At 42.2% G+C, this 21,260-nt stretch overlaps 3 protein-coding genes and 1 long non-coding RNA gene across 7 annotated transcripts in view; 2 read left to right on the forward strand and 2 right to left on the reverse strand.

Annotated features, from left to right (window-relative positions):
* LOC117220960 (phosphatase and actin regulator 2) overlaps positions 1 to 6,304 on the reverse strand; it is a 494,597-nt gene extending 488,293 nt beyond the window's left edge. The window contains exons 1-2 of the mRNA XM_033471505.2: positions 6,108 to 6,304; positions 3,542 to 3,622 (exon numbers count right to left, since the gene is read on the reverse strand). Of these exons, the coding sequence (XP_033327396.2) occupies positions 3,542 to 3,622; positions 6,108 to 6,228 (202 nt within the window). The 5' untranslated portion in view covers positions 6,229 to 6,304. The remainder of the gene's footprint in view (positions 1 to 3,541; positions 3,623 to 6,107) is intronic.
* Positions 6,305 to 7,759: 1,455 nt separating this feature from the next.
* Positions 7,760 to 8,800, forward strand: LOC117220795 (F-box only protein 7). Its single transcript, XM_033471127.2, has 3 exons — positions 7,760 to 8,038; positions 8,114 to 8,380; positions 8,451 to 8,800. Exons 1-3 carry the CDS (start codon positions 7,848 to 7,850, stop codon positions 8,623 to 8,625), a joined length of 633 nt encoding a protein of 210 aa, XP_033327018.2. The 5' UTR covers positions 7,760 to 7,847; the 3' UTR covers positions 8,626 to 8,800.
* A 157-nt stretch (positions 8,801 to 8,957) lies between these two features.
* Positions 8,958 to 21,260, reverse strand: part of LOC117220794 (uncharacterized) — a 100,838-nt gene continuing 88,535 nt past the window's right edge. For 3 of the 4 annotated variants that reach the window (XM_076524755.1, XM_076524759.1, XM_076524753.1), the window contains 15 exons: positions 19,768 to 19,900; positions 18,551 to 18,782; positions 18,269 to 18,478; positions 18,069 to 18,180; positions 17,807 to 17,978; positions 17,430 to 17,563; positions 15,938 to 16,075; positions 15,591 to 15,821; positions 14,086 to 14,340; positions 13,535 to 13,842; positions 12,846 to 13,078; positions 11,655 to 11,841; positions 10,240 to 10,431; positions 9,907 to 10,118; positions 8,958 to 9,324 (listed from right to left, as the gene is read on the reverse strand). In XM_076524755.1, coding sequence (XP_076380870.1) covers positions 9,146 to 9,324; positions 9,907 to 10,118; positions 10,240 to 10,431; positions 11,655 to 11,841; positions 12,846 to 13,078; positions 13,535 to 13,842; positions 14,086 to 14,340; positions 15,591 to 15,821; positions 15,938 to 16,075; positions 17,430 to 17,563; positions 17,807 to 17,978; positions 18,069 to 18,180; positions 18,269 to 18,478; positions 18,551 to 18,782; positions 19,768 to 19,900 — 2,928 coding nt within the window. In that variant the 3' untranslated portion in view covers positions 8,958 to 9,145. Of the gene's footprint in view, positions 10,119 to 10,239; positions 10,432 to 11,654; positions 11,842 to 12,845; positions 13,079 to 13,534; positions 13,843 to 14,085; positions 14,341 to 15,590; positions 15,822 to 15,937; positions 16,076 to 17,429; positions 17,564 to 17,806; positions 17,979 to 18,068; positions 18,181 to 18,268; positions 18,479 to 18,550; positions 18,783 to 19,767; positions 19,901 to 21,260 lie in introns of all 4 variants that reach the window. The other variant, XM_076524757.1, reaches the window with a different exon arrangement.
* Positions 19,895 to 20,645, forward strand: LOC143260160 (uncharacterized). The gene is made up of 2 exons (XR_013034276.1): positions 19,895 to 20,358; positions 20,513 to 20,645. It is a non-coding gene; the product is annotated as an uncharacterized LOC143260160 (long non-coding RNA).

Here is a 21,260-nt window from a genome sequence, read left to right on the forward strand (position 1 = left end):
CCACACAAACAATTAAATCATTCTTTTCCTACTCCGATCCTATATTGTCCTTAATTCTAGACAACCCCATCGAAACTTCAGCAACCCCTACAAGAGGATTGACTCGGGATCATAAAGATGATCTCACCGACGCTGATCGTCAGCTTCATGGAAGACTCGAGCAGGCGGGTTTACCGGCTACGGAAATGGGCGAAAGTTTTTTTAACTTGTTATCTAGGTGATAAATTCGTCCCCCGCTGTACCGTCGGGTAGAGAGAGAATAGAGAGAAGGGATGGAGCGAAGTAAATAAAGGAGGTAAAAGCGCACGAAAGATGCACGTTAGACTGGATGAATGTTCGCCGGCTATCGCCGCTCTAGAGATCTCGGCTGGAGAACATCAACGGCGCGTAAAGAATGTTTAGCGGTCGATTTTGAAAAGTGCCCTCCTCCCTCTCGCTACTAGAGTCGCCGCCTGTCGTGACCCAGTTCCGGGAACGACCTTACAGCAGTTTGTCCTAATTCCGCGCGTTAACTGCCTCCTCGGCGTTTCTAATATTTATTTGGAGAAACATGCGCGCGAGTACTATCACCGAAAGCCCCCCATCCATCGGGGATAAAGTCGAACCTTCGCCGGAAGCGAAGCTGGATAACTAACGCGAGGAGAATCTCATCTCTCAACTGTCTGAAACACCGGTTTCTTCTGCGCAACAGCAAACATGAACGAGGCAATTGCTCGACGCTGTTTTCACTGGCAGGAGAAAAATAAAACAGTGAAACTGTCTGTCTTTCTCGACGCTGGAAGCGGGCAAGAAAGTCTGGAACTTCGATATTTAAACCTTTAGAGAGTGTCTTTTGTTCGAATTATATTTTGGAAGTTTCATGTACGAAGCGATGCGATATGCGATTAATAGAAAATCATCTTTGCGAAGCATTGAAGCACTCGGCGACGAAGTCAAATGATTACGGTTCGCGTTCACCGGACAGTAAAGTCGAAAATATGACCTAATTACCAAGCGCGATTAGAAGAACGATCTCTCATCTGTTCAGAGACAGATCTGGGAAGCTAACATTCTTCGTTATGGATCATCCTAATTCGAGAATCGGGAACCTGTCGCGACCATTCGCGTATTTTCGACGCCGTGTGCAAGTTTCTCCAAATCAAACGAAACTTGTCAAAGCCGACTGTGCCAGCACGGTGATTAGCAACCATGCATAATTTTCACACTTTGCAGGATGCCCGGATGAAATTTTTATCAACAAATCGACGGCGCATTTCGAGACCCGACGAGAGAAATTACAGCGGTCCGTGGGGGTAATTCGCATGTGCTCGTGCCGCGATGTAGATATTCGTTGTTTAATAATACATGGTATCGTAATGAAGCGCCACGTAACACTAAATTGCCGATTAATTAATCGTATCGAGACGGCTCGCGAACAACCGCGTCGATTAGCACGATTCGCACTCGGAGCCTCTGCAGACGCGCGATGCATAATCCGAAAGGGAATTCCGGTCTGGAAGCGTACGGAGACGCGAAACGCGGCGGCGTCCGCCGCGATTACGCTTGTCCGGCTTTATGCGACGGCTTCGCGTGAAAACCTCGCAGTTCGTTAAACCGTGGCGCGGCACGGAAGGAATATTGGAAGTCACACTGTTTATCGCGAGAGCCGCGGGAGAAAACGAAGGAAACGAGGAAAGTAGTGCGAGAAATCGCGAATTTCTGCAGTTGCGCGATGCGTTTCCTATGCAAATGGCTTTATCAGCTGCGAGAGATATCGTGCTGCGAATACAATATTCATTAGCCGCCGAACAACAGTAATGTATGAACACGGAAGAAATAATTTCTTAGACGAAGAAGAAAATTTATATTCATTTTGTGCCTGGACTCATTAGAGCGCTTAAACATCGATGACAAGAGAATAGAATCTTGTTCCAACATCAGAGAAACATTTATATTATTAATACATTATTTGTATTATTTATATTATTAAATTATATAATCGCTAAAGCTGAGAGTAACAAGCAGAATTTAAGATGAGACCTGAAAACAGGCGATATGATGTTGCGTGAACGAGAAACTAAGTTCTATTTTTTGGCTGTTAGGCCGAAAATCGAGAATCATTCTTATTTATATAATTTATTTATATACCGTATATATATATAATTATATATTTGTATAATTTATTTATGTTATTAATAACAGGTTATTACTAGAAATCTCCATCACGAGTCAGACTCGTCAAACTATAGCAAAATGTTGTCCAAATTCTTATAGATAAAAACGCATAAAGATCCGATGTCTATCTATTAGTGATAAAAATATTGATGAGATCTGAAAACAGGCGATAGGATGATGCGTGAACGAGAAACTAAGTTCTATTTCTTGGCTGTTAGGCCGAAAATCGAGAATTATTCTTATTTATATAATTTATTTGTATACCGTGTATGTATAATTATATATTCGTATAATTTATTTATGTTATTAATAACAGGTTATTACTAGAAATCTCCATCACGAGTCAGACTCGTCAAACTATAGCAAAATGTTGTCCAAATTCTTATAGATAAAAACGCATAAAGATCCGATGTCTATCTATTAGTGATAAAAATATTGATAGCTTTTTTGTCACGTACGAACGATCCGGGATAAGGTTATTATGATTGGTTTCGCGCTAAACCTGGACGAAGCGACGGGACGGTAATCGAAGTTTCGTGCACCGATGCAACGATGCACCGGCAGGCAGCTCCTACGATCCTCTAGAATTGCTACATTAATGTTCACCGATGCCCAGGATCGCGATATTGATAAAATCGTTCGTGCGCGACGCGGGCACTAAGCGTCGCAATTAATTATTCATCGCGCACGGTTAAATACCGCGCGAATCATCGGGATTCCACCTGTTATACAACGATGCATAAGAAATGTTACTTGAACGCATGCGATAGGAATCCGACTTGTTATTTATCTCGGTAAAAACTTTGTTTTACGGCTGCGCCGCAGTTCGAAATTGTTTCAGACTTCTTGAAAAGATGGCTAATTACGCTTCCGAAGAAGCGAGCATACTGGCAACTCATCGTTTAACGATTAGCAGACCGCGGGTTTTTGTGCAAAATGCAGGTTTTCGGCGTCGGTTGCAAGAAACAGGCAAAAATGCATAAATCTCCGTCTACAAATTAAAATGTCAAAGCGATTTAAGAAGAGTACAGTATTATATTGTACGTTTTACGGTGGTTTCATCTCATCGAGAGATCATTGGACTACAGAATTTCCCTAATTGCTTCTAAAGATCTTGAAAATAGCAAGATTAAAACATTCTATGAACGTTTATTTTTCCCCGTTTAGATTATTCCAGTGTTCAGCAATTTTTGCGAAACCGCAGTTTGAAAATCATTGTCGCGGCTGCGACTGTTCCCACAATGCAAAGGGGTGCATCAGAGAACAGATTTCGGTTTCCGTTTCACCCCGGGTCAAATCGATAGGCGAGCCTGGCGTGCTTCCATCTGACGTGCGATTCATATACGAAACTGTGCAGCTTGATTAGAAATCCGCGATTATCACTCACCGGTATCACCGTTGCTCTGTGTGTTCGTCTCTTCGGCCTCTACCTTTTCGTCGACTTCCGGTGTCTTCGTGGTATCGTCCGCTAGAAAAGAAATTTACTGCTGATAACACAGGCGAGATACAGAAACGCGGTTTGCCACGCGCAGCCTGAAATACCGATGTCTAGCAACCGGTAATTTATCGAAAAATTATGCGATAACGTAGCCAAAGGTATGTTCATTGCGAAAGCTATGTTATGCTTATTTCGAGCAACAATTGTTTCGATTTGTTAAATTATTCCGTGATGAATCCTATCTTTGTTCTATATTTCTCAATGATCTATAAACTTAGACTTAATTTTTCAGCTTTCATTTCGTCGAGTTCTTAATTTAAAGCTCAGTGAAATATGCTGTTTCACAATGACGTAGTTAATATAAACAATTATGTGTGCACTTCTGTAGAAAATTGTATTTCTGTCGTATTAAATTTCATAAATACTATTTCCATTTTCCACATTCACGCGATGTATCTTATCTTTGCTCTATATCTCTCAATAATCTGTAAACTTAGACTTTATTTTTCAGCTTTTATTTCGTCGAGTTCTTAATTTAAAGCTCAGTGAAATATGCTGTTTCACAATGACGTGGTTAATAGAAACAATTATATGTGCACTTCTGTAGAAAATTGTATTTCTGTCGTATTAAATTTCATAAATACTATTTCCATTTTCCACATTCACGCGCCACGTGAATTTCTATTTTTCACATTTACGTGCCATATGAATTTCTATTTTTCAAATTTACACATCACGTAAATTTCTATTTTTCATATTTACGCGCCATGCGAACGTCTATTTTTCAAATTTACGCGCCACGTGAATGTCTATTCTTCAAATTTACGCGCCGCATAAATTTGTTGCCACCAAATGATACCGAGCACCCATAGTCGAAATGAAGTATAGAATATACTTGATTCCCACTGGCAAAGTATCACGGTGATCCACACTATTTGAATTTGTACGTGAAATTTATTCGATTCACGTTTCTCATATATACTCAAATAAATGCGTACGCACGCTTTCAACTGTAAACCAATAAATAACTGATATTAATCACGGTCGATCGTCATTATTTCCGTAACATATCCTTGCAAGTTTCGCGAAACGAATTTTATTTACATCCGGTGGCGCCCTCTCGACAGAAGCGCGTGAACTGTACCGCGAAAGACAGGTGCGTACGAAAAAGACGCGACGACTCATCTTTACCGAAGCGATCAGTTTCAAGCGGCTGACAAATGTAAAATCCTTTTAACGAATATTCCTCTGGGTAAGTAAACTTACGAATTGGTTGAATCTTTACGAAACGGTTAAGTGGAATAATGTACCAATGCACGATAAAGACAAATCGTGACAGATTCGTCGCAGCCGCGAATCCATGATTAATAACCTCTGTCACATTTGACAGGTATCGAGGATTGAGTAACGGCGACGAGATAATACGCCGGAGATGCGCGCACGGTCTCTATAATTTAAAACTTATCGCGGTTGGAGCTTATCGTGAGTAATTTTTTGCCGATAACTGTACTTATCCGTAAAGCTTCTGCAAGCGTTAAAAGGATGATAACTGACTACACTTGTCGCCGTGTTATTTTTATATTCCTTCGCGTGTATCTCGGAAAATCGCGTCGGATAAATTATCGATGCCGAACGAAAGCCATGTTGCTTCCTTGTTTCGCGATACCGCGACGAAAATTCGAACAAAAAGTCCCACGTAACAGCGAGTGAAACGACGATAAAATAAATAAAATAAAACCGGTATAGGAGAGCTTGTCACACGTTTCCCTCTCGGGACTGTCTTCTCGCGTCCATCTGTAACGGTAATCGAAATTAATCGCATAGAACGATCGTTGCCGAGGGGCCGAAAAGTCTCGAAATAATCGGGGCCGTATACGAACCACGTTCTACTTGTGCACATTTACAACCCGTTGCAACGTGCGTATAATAACTCGATCAAGAAAGCCGTTCCCCGGTCCCTTATCCACCTGCCTAGGAATAATCCTTGCGCCAGGAACGTAATACCGAACCCAACGACCGGAACGACCCGTGTAAAATCGCCTGTCGAATAGAACACGATATTTCCAAAGGACCAATCGAGATATAACAAACCGGACAGCGAACGGAACTATGCGGTGACGAGATATATCCACGAGCCATGACTAATCCACCCAAATAGTACGGAGGATTGACTCAACCGAAACCCTGATACCGCAGTGTTTTGACACGACCAACTGTTCGATTCACGGTTCGCTCGAATCATCGCGGAATGCGAACGATCCACGCGAATTTTTCCGCGGACCGTTAAAAATTCTTGCTGTCGATAGGACGACGTGTCACGTGATCGACGACATGTTAGAAAAATAATCTGCGGGACAGACGGGAGTGCCAGGGGCACGGGAATTCCGTGTCACGGTCCTGTTCGGCATGCAAGAGCGCTCCGTGCCACTTGTTGCATGGCCGCGCTCGACCACTCGCGTTTGAATAAACTGGTTTGAAACTGCTGCAAACGATATTTCGGGGTCGGTCCACGTACCGGGGCATCCGGGTGTCTGCGCGTTCGTCTCCTGGCACGGTGTTTCCACCGCTTTTGTCTGTCCGTGGGGCACAACACTGGTCACTGCACTTGACACCGACGGCTCGCACGATTCGGCCATTTTCAGGTTAACTCGCGTTTATCCGCACCGCGGCTATATAGTTGCCTCGCCGCATTCGAATCCGAATCCCTTTTTCGAAACTTCCACGCACGCTTCGCGGTTCATAACGCGCGACTCTCATGACAGATGGCGGCTCCCGGATGTCGAGACCGCTGCTGCCACCTGCCGGCCGTTCCTCGAGACCGAATTCGTCTCCGATTTTTCAAACCGATTCGATCCCTTGCTGTTGGCGGTAAATATGCAGTGTTTCCGATTTCTTATACATGTAATTGGAGCTTTCTTTTAATATTTGAGATATTCGCGAACAACTATCGTTATTACGTATAGTAAACTTTGATATACAACCTGTGTGACGCGAATCTGAGGTAGGCATTAGGACTGCAGTGAAGTCTCGAACGCGAGGAACGACCTAAAACAACCCTTTTAGGTTGGATCTTTGATATATTACATTTCCATTACATCAAATTCCTAATCTCATCGAGTCTCAATTCCGGTAACTTTTCTTGCGAATATCTCGAAGACTAAAAGAGATTGTCTATTATATCTGTAGGTAAAAGTTGTTCAGAATGAAGACCTTGGCAAGATATTTCAAGGTCATTGAAATCAGAGGTGATTTTCTTAAACTGCATATTTACACCGATGTTGGAAACGAGTGTGTGTGTGTGTGTGTGTAACTGTGTGGTATAGTGTTCTCATTATTTCAATATAAATCTGAAAAACAGTATGCAGATGAAAAATGTCATCCACAGTGCTGGTTGCGGTCTGCGTTCGCGGTATGTATAAAAATCTATTGTACAAACTTATGATCTGTGCATTGTAATCTTAAGAACTTTCCCTTTGGAAGTTTAATATTCGATCGATTATTATAGATCGATTCTGTGAGGTCATAGAGACAAATTAGTCTCGTGTCGTATCTGATGTTACGACGATTTAAGAATTAGAAAATTTGTTACTAAGAATCGAGTATACTGTATACTTCATTCCTGCTACCGATGTCTAATATAATTTGGAGACAATAAATTTATATCTCGCGTATCATCTAAGAGAGACTAGATCAATAATATAAAGATATAGATTATTGGAGATCATATGATAAATCTTGAGAGATAAAAAAATTATATATAATATTTTATATAATATAATATAATAAAATAAATTTTATATAATATAATATCATATATAATATTTTGAAGAGTTAATTTAAATTGATTTTTATTCCCACCCTCGCAGGAACTTTTAAGTTTTGAGGAGTTAAATTAAATCACATTTTACGATGAGTGCAATTACATTAAAGAAAAATTCGAAGTTATATCGAAATTGCAAAATTGATAAAGGTATTTATATATATCAGATAGGATATATGTTGTTATAATTCGAGCGAACATACGTGTAATTGTGTCCATCGAACTTTGTTTTTGTAATATTATATTCATATTTCATCGTTTTTTAATTGAATTTGGCTGTGCCGGTAAGGTGGTCTTCTTGAACCACGAAAACCTACGAGGTATTCGATCTACTCCTATACTTTATTCGTGGTCTCATGCTTCGTAGGATCATATGTTTTGCAGCATCACACAGTTTAGAGGTTAAGTTTGTTTTCGCGACAACAATTACAACTAATGTCATTCATGTCAGAGTTTATATTTGCGGAGGATAGCACGATTACGAAATTGGCACCGTCACTGGAGAGTATATTAAGGGATTTAAAAGAGAATGTCACACACCATGATTATTTAGTTGCCTTGCTGATAGTATTTTTAGCAGAGTACGGATTTCAGGTTTCAACATCTGACGTATGTGACTCGCAACGGTATGCATTGGTGTTCGGCAATGTTTTCTTGTTATGATGTTCAGTTTTTTATCCTCTATTTCATGTATATTCTAGACTGAATCTGAGATCCTTGCGGATACCAGAAAACTGGAAGTCGAAGGAGACTAAAGCCTATGACATGCGTTTCCATTTTGTGGCTGCTCCTAATGTCACGTGCAAATTGGTTGCAGTTCCATCGGGTGATTTATTGATCGTTAACTTTTATCCTCTAATAGACCGTGGAAAAACTTATTCTATATGCGTACAAAGTTTGAAGTATATCAATCCTTTCTCTAGCGACCTTTGTGGTCGATACAGAAATCTCAAAGAAATATCTCTCAGGTATGATAAGCTAATTGCATGTCTACATAGATGGAAGGGTAACGCAGCTTGTCAACAAATTACTTAATAGGTTCAAAGACTCGCTAGCAAATCCAGTGCGTATAGACGTAGCGACCAGGGAAGGAATAGTTGTTCCAAGCTTACAGAGTCTACCAATCGAATTGAAGATCAGGATCATGAATCTATTGAATCCTCATGATTTATCACAATTAAAAAAGTCCTCGCCAGACTTTCTTGAGGATTGAATACAAAGGAGATGTTACAGACGGTTAACAGTTCTGTCAGTTTTATTTTTATCCATAAAAAAGAATACTTCCACAAAATATAAATGTTTCTATCGTCCACTGGTAGGACTTTTGGATCCATGTGTAGAACTATTTTTCTGTGCATATATTAAACGAGATGATATAATTTTTCAAACGACTTGCAGTTTATTTTCTAATTTTTAAATATGAATTCTGCGCCAATTTCAAACTTATACCTTATCACAAGAAACGCTGTCCAATATTCTGATAATAGACATTGAATCTATTCTCAATTTTTTTAAAATCTCTCGACAAAAAATACTCGAATTGGATAAAACGTTGATTTCTGTTTTATTTATAAAAAATAAACCGAGTAAAGTTTCCTTATGAAATCGTACATGTACACCATACAAAAAAATCAAAATACAATTACGAAAAAAACTCGTGTATAAATAACGGAAAATAAAGGTTTAATACGTCAATTATTAAATGTAAAGGAGTAACGTTTTTTCCACAATTATCAGTGATCTATTAGGAGATTTGCCGGCGGCAAGGACACGGTTCCGTGACCGGAAACGGGCTGCGGAAGGGCTGAAATGCCCTTCATCCATTTCCCAATGTCGCAGCAGTAACACTCCACGTTGCTCAGCGTTTTCATGAATACTGTAGTTACGCCGCCGATTATTAAGAGCTGCTCACCTAGAGAATAATTTAATTAATCAATCATTTCCACGAGTCGATTATTAACGACCCTTCATCATGCTCAATGCATCTATTTATCACAAACTGTTCGCCATATGGATTCAAATTCAAAGTGCCATTAGGAACGAGAGAAACTTTAGGAACGTATTCTGCAGACGTAGGTAGAGAGAAATTCATTTTTCAAGTGTTACTTCTCGACCGATTTCCAACTGATTTTGAAACCCATGAAATGTAATGAAATTTTCAAGAGATCTGAGAAAGAGAGAAGGGTACCCGCATACAAAATTTTAGTTTCATGTCTTTATTATTACTCTTAGAGACATTAAAGAAAAACGTTTCATACAATAACTTCTGCTAACAATTGCAGTATATGCTACTAGTTTGTTATTACTCTGTTATAAACTAATAAAGACAAATGGCCAAAGTTTTATATAGAGGACCCGATCCCTTCATCTCCAAAAAATTTCAGTTCGTTTTATGATGAAATTATATTATTATTATTATCCAACGCTATTAAATAACCGCTGGCAGGTGTTAACTGTGGGTCCGAAGCGGCCCAAAAAATTCTCCAGACTTTACCTATTGAGCCGACAGAGTGTCCGTGTCTCGCGATCGACATTTTCGCTTGTTCCTTCCATACGCATTCTTCCTCGTCCCACACGTCGACGTCGTTGCTGCTTTGGGCGGTGATTTCAGTGGTCGAGGCTCCGCCGATCACGTAGAGACAGTCGTCGACGACGTAGAACGAGGCGAAACACCTCGGCGACCTCAAAGACACCGCTCTCAGCCATCTGCAACCGCGTTCGCGTGACAGTCCTCGGGGATCGAATCGCGGACGCGAATAAATGTAGCATTTAATCTAGGCAATGGGACACGAGGCCGCGAGGAGACAGAGAACGCTATCGAGCTAACAAATTTTTGATCGGGTCGTAGCACTCGACGTCCTTCGAGAACATCTCTTTCTTCGATTTTGTCATCCCGCCAGCGACCCAGATAAGATCCCGATATTTCACGCTGGCAGGTCCCACCCTCGCGATCTGCATCGGTTGCATCTCCCTCCACGTGGAATCTGATGGATCGAAAGCCTCCATCGACTTCAGCGTTCTGCAACGCGGAAATAACAATGTTACGCGCTGGTCGAACTGCTCGAGTTTGCTCCTCCACGAATTTCCACGTGGAAACAATGAGGAAACGTTCTCATGGTTAACGTGTGCACTCTATTTGATTTTGTTTTCCACTGATTTTTCTCCGAGTTCGAATCTCGCGTTACACGTTTCAATGAGATCAAGACAAATTTTTGAATGTAGATGTTTGGAATTCTTGGAGTAGCATAAAAATATTAAATAATTATTCTGAGTACGTTATATCGATTTGAAACGTTTACGTGTATTAACACAAAGTCTATGCGTGTCTTATGGAACTATTGGGTTGGCAACTAAGTAATTGCCGATTTCAGTTATAGATGTCTCTCACTCCCATTTTTATGACATCCGTAAATGTTATATTATAAAATTATTATTATTATTATTATTATTATGTTATTTTTTATTATCCGTGAATGTTAGCAACTGGACAAATTTAATGCAGCGGTCAAGGATAAGCGACCAGAATTGGTCAATCGTAAAGGTGTCATTTTCCATCAGGACAATGCTAGGCCGCACACGTCTTTGTCCACTCGGCAAAAATTCATGGATATTGCTTGGGAATCGATGTTACACCCACCATATAGCCCTGATCTCTTGCCATCGGATTACCACTTATTTCGATCCCTGGACAACTCCCTTCGTGGTAAAACTTTTAACGATGACGACGCTGTAAAATCTCACTTAACTCAGTTTTTGGTCGAAAAGGATCAGACTTTCTACGAGCGTGGAATTTTCAAGTTGTCGGAGAGATGGCAAAAGGTCATCGAACAAAATGGAAAATACGTTACAGATTAAACTTCATTCCAAGTAAAAAAAAATTTTGCATTTCATCGAACAATTCGGCAATTACTTAGTTGCCAACCCAATACTTTTAGTAAATGTTCCGAACTTGTTTCCATGGAACTTCCGTTACACGATGTTGACTCTGAAATATTCGTTCCACCAGGATGCTTTTTGACGTAACGCCAGCCGTCCGCTATCGAATTCCATAAATAAAGATCGCGCCTACGTAATCGGCCGTGATTGAATAACGCGCGCTTGAACCGCCGGTTGGGTTCACGGTAATTGAACGAAAGTGGTGGGAGTATAATTAGCCAGATGCTCTCGTAAAAATTAATAGCGAGAAAAATGAAAGGAAAGTCATGCCCGCGGACGCAATTACGCTGTTCTGTAACAACTCACATCCCGTTCCTGCCTTGGCCTCCTATCGCGTACATTTTCCCGTGACTGACCACCAATCCGAAGTCCTTTCTGGCTGTCAGCATGCCAGGTTCATTGAACCAAGTCCTGGTGGTCGGGTCGTAGCTCCAGACGCTGCCGACCGCGGTGCTCTTTCTGTGCAGTTTGTCTTCCAGAGGATCCGCTCCGCCTAACAATACATCCTCTTCTTTATTTATTTTTTAGCTCTAACGAGAAACGTTGTTCTCTCTGCTACACGGGGCCCGAGTAACGGAGAGCGTTACGCTGGCAACACCCAGTGCCATTTCGCTATTATTCTGCGGCACCCCTGGCGGAAAGTGGCCGATCGAAACTGTGAATCTGTTGGGCTCGTGTTAACAGAGACTTCATGTTGCACAATTGCGCGATTATTGCCGATGTTCTATTGTTTCTGTAGGTTTCATTCGTAAATTGCGGGCTGTGGGTCAGTTTGACCCATTCAAATCGTCTACTGATTAGTCAATTTTCGGCAGTTGAATTAAATAAGTGGATGTTACACTGGGAATAACAGAGACACTAATAAGTCTACATAAAGTATCCTCAAAAATATGTTTGGAAAAATTGGCGAATAAAGCTGAGAATCGTCACAAATATCGTCAATTGTATTGTTCTGAAAATGGTCCGCCAAGGGTTAAAAGATTATTCTGAATTCGCATTATCAGCAAAGTGGGACGACCTTTTGATAGTGCAGGATATCAGAAAATATTCAAATACGAAATGATGCACTCTCTGCTGCTGCATAGAGATTATAAAAACAATTTAAGTAGCATGACAAATATTATACAGCATCAGAATAGTTTGTGATATTTTGACAAAGTTGTTCACAGAGAATGATAGCACCCTCTAAATCAAGAACATACAAGAACATTATTTTCGCGATTGCATTTGTCTGATCGTATACGTTTCGCCAAGGGCATCATTTCAACGATATTCGAATTAGTATTAGTTCCCTGCCAAAGGAATCGACAATGTGATTCATCGCTGCTTGCTTTCAAGATACAGATATATGTTTCATATATTTGACAGATATATGACAGATATATGTTTCTGTTACCGCTTATCGTTAGGCACGTATCACCTATGCTCGAAAGTTTAGGATTTGCCAGGAACGAATGACACGCCTCGCGATAGTCGCTTAGTCATGTCTGGACTCACCCACTACGTAGATACGGCCTCTTAGGTAAGCAACCGAATGATGATGTCGCGGCTGAGGAATTTCTCCAACGAATTCCCAAATGTTCCCGTCAGACTTGAATCTGTAGATAGCTCGGCCGGTGTTTCCGCCGCGACCATAATCGTCGTGGGGATCTACACCGCCGAATACGAGTACCGACTCTCGATCGGGGAAATACAGAGACTCCTCGTAGAAGTAGCTGTCGACGGTGGAACTGTAAACAATGCCTTCCTTTAAAAAAACAGCTCTTTGTAATCATTACAATCGTTATAATCTCTTTACAATCTATCGAATCGTTAATGAATTCATTCATCCCGAATTAGCCTTGTAAGTCTCTCACGTTGGTTTCATTCTTTGTAGCTTCTACGTTTTTCGTCAGTTGTTTTTACTGCAGTTCGCACATGCCAATTTCCATTGTCATACGTTATTAAACCGTGGATTTTACGCATTTGTAACAATAACGAAACAGAAGTGGGAAACTTTGAAACAGCGAAAAAATGATTTCAGAGGAAAAGGAACAAAATTGATATTCTTGCAGTTGATGCAAAAAATCCGCACACAATTCAGTTATTCCATTATTTTGCTAACTATACCCTGTGTGTCTAATCTATACGTTTCGCCGGAATTCTTCGTAATTTATCGATCTCGAATCTACGATCAAAACACTAACAATGGCTGCGCGCAGCTCGGAGTTCGTATCTGGACAGAATACTCGGAGTTGGTCTCGGACATCGCATTGTTCGGAGCATTGTCATCGGCATCAGTTCCGGTCGATTTTCCGTCGGATCGCGGTGACAGCGGCTCCTCCGTGTCAGTGTTATCCAACGCCGTGCCGACAATCTCACTTCGATTCACGAAAAATCTCGGCGACTTGATAGTCGTGATAGCGTTCGTTGTATTTCGTGGATGCGACGTGTTCCTCGGCGTCGGCTGCGGTCTTTGCTCCCCGGACACGTAAGAAGGCGCACGCTCGTCGCACTGCAATGTAAAACGTGCAATTAATAAGAGGAAGGCTTTAATTAACCTGTTAAGCAAGACCGCGATTAATCAGAAACGAGTCGGAGCGTCCCGTCCGCGTGAAACGCGATATTTCTCTCGACGTGTTTCCACCACGTGTAATTTCTCCGGTGCTGATTTTTCACGACGAGCTAATTGGTCTTGCATACTGCGCGGATGCATTAGGATACGAGTCGATCATTTATGGCTCGCAAGTCAACGCACAACATTTCTCGCCTGGTCCGATTTGTTCTCGCCGGGCCGTTGACTTTGCGTCCGCCTCGGCTGTTCCATCTTCTTGGTCCTCGAGTTTGCCGGCCATGCTGCTTCCACCTTCCCATTTCTGATTTGGTTTGCCGAACTGTTTGAAATTCCGACAGGCTCCACCAAGGACTTGCGCGATGCCTCGCCCATCGGGATCGCCAGAAGTTCTGCCACCTTCTTGATATTCCGTTTCGCCTCCGACGTTGATACCTTTATCTGCCGTTTACAGAAACAACATGTTTCGCATAAGCCGATCTGCGGTCTGTATATTGGAAACCTCGTCGATGATTGCAAAAATCCAGCGATCCTAAGTTTCATTCCCTTTTCCATTTTGTTTTCGATGTTCTATCTATACGTCTTATAAATAGACCGCAATTTTTATTTCTACGCGAAGCAGGAGTCAAATACTTTCATTCCTCTTTTAATAATTTTGATATGTGGAAAGTAGCATATTTTAATTCACATATTGTATTATTAACCTTCTATAGCCCTAATATTTAATAAATATCGATTAAATAAATTTAGTAAATATCAATTTTTAGATTTAAATTAATTATGAATATACAATTTAAAAAGAAAACACGTTGCTTTTAAACACAACAGAACAAGATATTTTTACGATATTGTGCCTGTAATTGAAATGCAATTAATTTACGAATGTTTTCTAAATTAGTATGCGAATTGAAAGTACCATTGTGCTATAGAGGCTTAATAATTTCTTCTTGCATAATTTAGAACTCTTTTATTCAAAATCAACGTTGATCCTCTTAATATTTCTCATACAAATAGAAAATAATCTAAACTGGTTCAAAGAAAGTAAAGATTTAGGTGGAACGTTTGTAATTCTGGGTTATTCGAATCTCGTTATTCCATAGTGAATATTTCTACTATTTTAAATGTTATTCATTTCTTCTAAGTCGAAATAAGATTTGATTCTTCTGTTATCAAACTCTAAATATTAAACTAAATGAAGCAATACAAGAAACAAAAATTGTCTCGTTCTATTACGAAAATTATTAGTAGACCGCGGATTTTTATGCAAAATAAGAATTGTAACAAATACTAGTGTAAAATTGTAGTTTGTTTTCTTCCTTAATATGTCTAATGGATTGAAAATAATGTAACAACATTCCCTAACACTCCTCTAATTATTAGTGACGAATAAGTACTAATCAACGTAGCTGAGAAAAAATTCGTAGCGTAAAGGGTTACGATCTCGACGTATTTTCCTTATTTTCCCTTATTTTCTGCTATTGCAACGAAACGTTTCGGTGTTGACTCTGAACTGTCTGTGTGGCAAGACCATACATTCCCGAATATTTCACAATTCACTTCCATGATCAGCACAGTAGCGGCCACGGGAACGAACCGACCGAAAACATTTGTTTCGCCAGCGCCATCGAGTTCTGGCCTGACAGTGACTTCGGTGTATCGGATCGAGGGGGGAAACTTTCTTGTCCACTAACTTCGTGAAATCTCCTTCTGGCCTTATATCCTCTGAAGACGGCCTGTATCATGGTGGCCGCCTCCTCCTCGGATTTGCCGGAGTCCGCGCAATGCTCGCGGTCCCTCGGCATCTTACGTCTCGTCTGCTGCATCCTCGCGGAAAATATCAGACCCGAGTCGTGTTGCTGGCATCGGCAAACATCCGGCGTGTTCTTCTCTTGTCGGGTCCCGTAATCCAATTTGCTGGCGTTCTGGAAAAAAGCGGAGACGACTCGCGGACTACGGGGACGAAAGTTTCTCACCGAGGGCCGCGTCTTTCGCCTTTACAGCCGTTTCCCCGTTTCCCTTTTCGCCGAAGTTGTATTACCGGCAGATTCGCGAACTGTCGAGGCTGCTCCCACCCGGGCTTCTCGATACCCGATGATTTATGGGCAGCTTTGGCCGATTCCCCGCCGCCGTTGAACCTGCCGTCAAAGGCGACCGTGTTCGCAGCTCGCGCCTTGCTCTGCGCAATAATTCATATTGATGCTTGTACACCGACGTAGACCGGGCTGGAATTAGTCGGGATTCGCTCTCATCTGTCGCTCGATGCGCTCGCGACACCGTGAAAAAAACAACAGAAATGCCCGTTTATGTAAGGCGAAACGTCTCGAGTCTCGACACTTTTGACGTATCCTCTCCGTTTTCACACGATGTGGCGAATTTATGCGGTTTAAAATAGTGCATTATTGCTATGCTTAATTATTGCTAATCGCATGCTTGAATTCAACTATTTGGTAGACAGCATAAGTATTTGATTCTATTAAAAAATGGGGACATTTAACCATTCTTCGATATTGCATCGTCGAATGAATGAAGTACAATTCGTTGATTTACACCACGAAGAGCATAGCTTGACGAGGTATTATTCAACAAAGAGCGTGCGACGACTTTGAAAAGAATGTTTGAAAATCTAGAAATGTTGTAACAATTTTTAAAGTTCACTCTTTTCTACGCCTTTCGGGTCGCGAAACATGACTCGAGCCGCGTCGCCTTAAAATTTAAGCACGCATCGAAGAATCATTATGCGAGTTTCTTCGAGACGGATCGTAGGCCCTTCAATATCGTTGACTCGCGGCCACGGGATCGGTGTAATCTCAAGGCAAGAGCTTACACGCCGCAAGTGCAGTGCGAACGAATTGGCGGCCATTGCGCCGGCTCCCGATGCCATTACGCGCACGGATTTCGAGCTGCATAAACTCTGACCTTCGACTACAGCTCCGTGACAATTCTTGGGCGAGATTTATTGTTTCCACTTACGAGCAGGCCGCCGCTTACCTCGAGATTTCTCCGAGACGATAAACCCCCTCGTAATAATCCCTGAAAGCAGGCAAAAGCGGAACTCTGTGAAACGTTCTTTCCGCGCGGATAGTTCACGATCGCGGACGACTCACCCTGCCGACTAATCCGCTCGAAATCCATCCGTGGCGCTCTATGTATACAGTTTACCCTGGGAAACTATTGTCCATTTCCGGAATTTGTCACCGCGTCGTCTTCGATACTCGAAAGACGCGCGTTGATTCGTTGTCGTTATCGTTCATTACGTTTTGGTAATCCGTTAATTCGTTGGTCCGCGAAATGAAACACACACGGTGGCACGAGTGCTTTTGGACATCAGTCTCGACGTTTAATGGGTACATGCGTTATACGAGCTAAATACGATATACAAATGTCTAGACGAGTACGCGATTGGAAGAGAAACCTGTTCGTTCGTCGGATAAAGACAGTTTAGGGGATGCGGCTGGCGACGTTCAATGGATCCGTCTGATCTGAGGCTTTTCGGACGCTCTTCGAGGACAGTACGAGCCAGGGTTACTCACCCCTCTGTTTCGTTCCAGGTGGGTCAAGTACTCGTTCATGAATTTCGGCGGTATCGGCATCCCTGACATCTTGGTCGGCGGGGCTGAGTTCTTCGGGTGCAGCGCCTCGCTATTTTGAACGGCTCCGCTGTCGCCTGCCGCGTTAATGCTTAATTAATCGAGCGTTTCGCTCGTGTACATTCATATCTTGCATTCAATGAAAACATTTAAAGGAAAGGTATAACGCTATTCAAATGTATGCATGTTGTCGTTCATTTGGAAAGATTCTGCGTCAGAGTCGAGCCACCGAACCAGTTGAAAATTCAAATTAATTCTACAATTAGCTCGTATAACGCATTCTTTTTATAGATATTTAGATTGAGGGATTAAGAACGTACCCGAGCTCTGAGGATGATCGATGACGCCTGTGGGAGACGCGAACGTGTAATCGTTGGGCGGCGAGCGGGGCGGAGTGGGTTTTCTGCGAGATTTTCGAGCTTTTAGCTCTGCTATCTTCGTTTTTTGGTATTCCTCGAGGTACAGCAGGAATTCTCTGTATGTCACGTAGTTCTATAAACAAAGTTACTCTCTAAATACAAAATAATCGTTCGAAGACAGTCACAAACACTTCGCACGTAACAAACGGTTAAAGTTAAATACCTTGTCCTCTCCGGCCCAATTGCGATTGGTCGGCTCGCTGAGTCCCAGCAAGTCGATCCAGTGATAGTAATCCTCGGTCTGATTACCGTACCAATACTTGATGATGACGAAACTGAAAGAATCGATTCGATTCACGTATCACGTCGATTTGAAAATGTTCGAGTCCGCTGGAACAGACTCGTTGCTCGTTCGAAGCTTACGCTAATCCGTCGTCGACCATCTTCTGCACCTCCGGGTAGGACATCAGCTCCATGAACTCAGGGTTCTCCGGGTTCCTTTTCACGTCCACCAATTGCCACGGGGCGATCAGCCCGAACCGGACGCATCTCATCACCTCCAGCATGTGCTTCTTTCTGTCCTCCCAGTCGTGCATCAGCCATCGAACCGCGGACATCAGGACCTCCATTTCGCTGATGAGGAGTCGCGGGGTTTAGGGTGACGCGGAACGATAGGGAATTCGGGGACGACGTCGAACGAGGTACCTGTTCACGCAGATGTAGTTCGACTTCAACAGCAGGCAGAGCTCCTCGATTCTCAGCTCGAGGAAGTCTCTGGTGCTGACGAGCATCAGGAAGAACTTCATGATCCTCGGCACCATCAGCTCCATCACGGCTGTGTTCCTGCTCTTCCTGGCCTCTAGGTAGAGCAGGAACGCCGTGTCCTCGGAGAACAGCTCGTCGTTGTCTATGAAAGCCCAGCACTGCTCCTCTAATTCTAGGGAACAAAGGGGCGGAGCAGATGTTCGTATTAAAAATAGGTTCGGCCCTAAGATTTCCGTTATACGATTCGTTTAGCGCGACGATTTTTGGCTACGGCGATGCTTTCTGCTGTCGATGCGCATGTTAGATTCCATTCGCGAGCCCATTTTTTTCGGGAACAGTCGTTTATTACGCGCTCGGATGGACGCGAGAGATATAAATTTCGCGGATACAGTGCGAGGGCGGCGCGCGGCGCGCGGATGCGATACATCCCTTATTTTCTTCGGGGTCTCATATGGTTTATTGAAGTTTCGAGTTGGACAGTGACGTATTCAACGGAACTCAAGCGCGGCGCCATCGAGAGTTCCCCAGCGGAAGCTTATCGCGCCGCGGAACTTTTCATTCTTTCCCCAGTGAAACGCGGTCGAACTTCTGAAGTGTGCGCGAAAAGGCGTGCACTATATATTATGCAAGACAGTGCCGTTTCAGAAGACGGATGGCAATGGGAAACGGCACTGGGGCCGCAATGTAAACAGGATCATCGGGCGTAAATCCTTCACATAAATAAAGACAAAGGAGGAGCTACACTCGCTGGATGTCCGACATCCCTGTTCGCCATCAATCCTTTCATCATCCCCGAAAACGGTTCGCAGCGACGCGAGTCCTTTTTTAAAATCATAATTGCACAACCGCGTCGGCTTTAAACGTTTACAATTTCTACAAACCGTGCAAAATTTAAATACATTTGATTCTGTCGTCTTAAAACAGTAAGACGCAGTCGCTGGATTTTCTTCTAGAGAAAGAATGAAATTTTTCGCTTGGTCCTTCGTTTGGAGATAAATCGATTAAATCATAGAATTTGATGCGAAGAATGTCCGAGGAACAATAATAATATCCCGCCGTGCGAATATACAGAATTGTCGTAAAAAAATACGTTGTTTGTTATTTCTGGCTGGAAAGATGTTAGCAGAATGCAAAAGATATTAAAAAGTCTTGCCTACCTTTAATGCAAAGATATTGAGCAGCGATGAAGATGTCCAAGATGTTGTCCCTCTGCAGAAGGCGGCAGCTCTCGTTCTGCGGGCTGATCATCCAATCGTAGATAATGGAGAACGCGTTCGAGGACACGCCGCTCTGTTCCGCAAGCGGTCGAATTATTCGCGAAAAAGGTGGCGCAAAAAATCGGCCGAGCAACAACGAGACGAGCCGGAGTGCCAGTTTCTATTTTTAATTAGTCGTTTCCTTGACACGTGGCGAGCAAGAGAGCGTCGTTGAACGGGAGGGACGAGCGCGGACCGACAAAATGGCCGACGTCTCTCGCAGCGACTTTTAAAGGGCGCGGAGCGACGCCCGTCATTCGAGAGCCGCTATTCACCCTTAACTAAAAAGTGAGTCAAATATAGCCACTGGCGCGGAGGGTGGAAAGGAGTTCAAGGTCGCTTGGCTGCGAGCCCACCGAGCCACCGGTGGAGGACGAGGAACAGAGAGAACCAGAAGAACAGGATGCTGACACAAGACGTTCGCGATGCCTGCAAACCCCTGGCTGCTGCTTAGTTGGCCACTCTGATGCACCGGCACACACAGTGCAGCTCGTAAGTATTCGAACGATAACACGAATTGAGAAAAACGCAAGTTTCTTTCGATGGTAATTGATATGTATGTATCGATTTCTGATCCCGATTAAGAATCAAGCTGAAATTACGATTCATCGAATTTTTATATCTTTGTGTGATATCGATTTTATAGGTAGCTGCGTTTTGGTCACAGGATATTTCTGGATAATGTCTAGCAGTTAAGTTTCTTGATGCAACACCTGGCAACAGGATTCTGATTAGACACATTAATACAAAGTTTAATAAATTAATGTTTTTCAAATTAATTGCAGATTTGCGTCATTCTAAATCTCTCTTTACTTGTGATTCTTCATTTTAGTTTACTTAAAAACCAAGCTCTCCCTTAATTTCCCTTTACAGGCTATTTTACAGTTGTCTATTCTAACTATACTGTGGATCCATGTGCAAAATAACATGTTTTTAAATCAGTTATAAGAAACGGAAGTTAAAAATGCATTTCTTGTTTTAATAATTCCAATAATTTCAGGAGAATGTGCAAACGCTCTTAAATTCTTCTAACGTCTGCACTTAATCGATTCTAGCATAAACGCATAACATTCGTATTCGAATTAAATAATTTTATAGTTATATAAGTTTATAAAAAATATATTAATGTGCCTGGTATAATGCTTTGTACCAGAGGTTCTGCTTTCCAAGCGATAATCTAAAAAACTCTGCAGATTCACATTTGATTCTAGCATAAACGCATAACATTCGTATTTTAATCAAATAATTTTATAGTTATATAAGTTTATAAAAAATGTATTAATGTGCCTGGTATCATGCTTTGTACCAGAGGTTCTGCTTTCCAAGCGATAATCTAAAAATCTCTACAGATCCAAATTTGATTCCGTACGCACCAATGTATCATGTAAATCAGC

This window comes from Megalopta genalis, chromosome 1 (assembly GCF_051020955.1).
Source record: "Megalopta genalis isolate 19385.01 chromosome 1, iyMegGena1_principal, whole genome shotgun sequence".
NCBI classification, from domain to species: domain Eukaryota; kingdom Metazoa; phylum Arthropoda; class Insecta; order Hymenoptera; family Halictidae; genus Megalopta; species Megalopta genalis.

What these genes read in the sequence shown, in the direction of transcription:
- LOC117220795 (XM_033471127.2), top strand. Translation starts at nt 7,848, where the DNA reads ATGTCATTCATGTCAGAGTTTATATTTGCGGAGGATAGCACGATTACG. An exon ending in GACGTATGTGACTCGCAACG is followed by an intron (nt 8,039 to 8,113) that starts GTATGCATTGGT and finishes TGTATATTCTAG; the next exon opens with ACTGAATCTGAGATCCTTGC. An exon ending in CTCAAAGAAATATCTCTCAG is followed by an intron (nt 8,381 to 8,450) that starts GTATGATAAGCT and finishes ATTACTTAATAG; the next exon opens with GTTCAAAGACTCGCTAGCAA.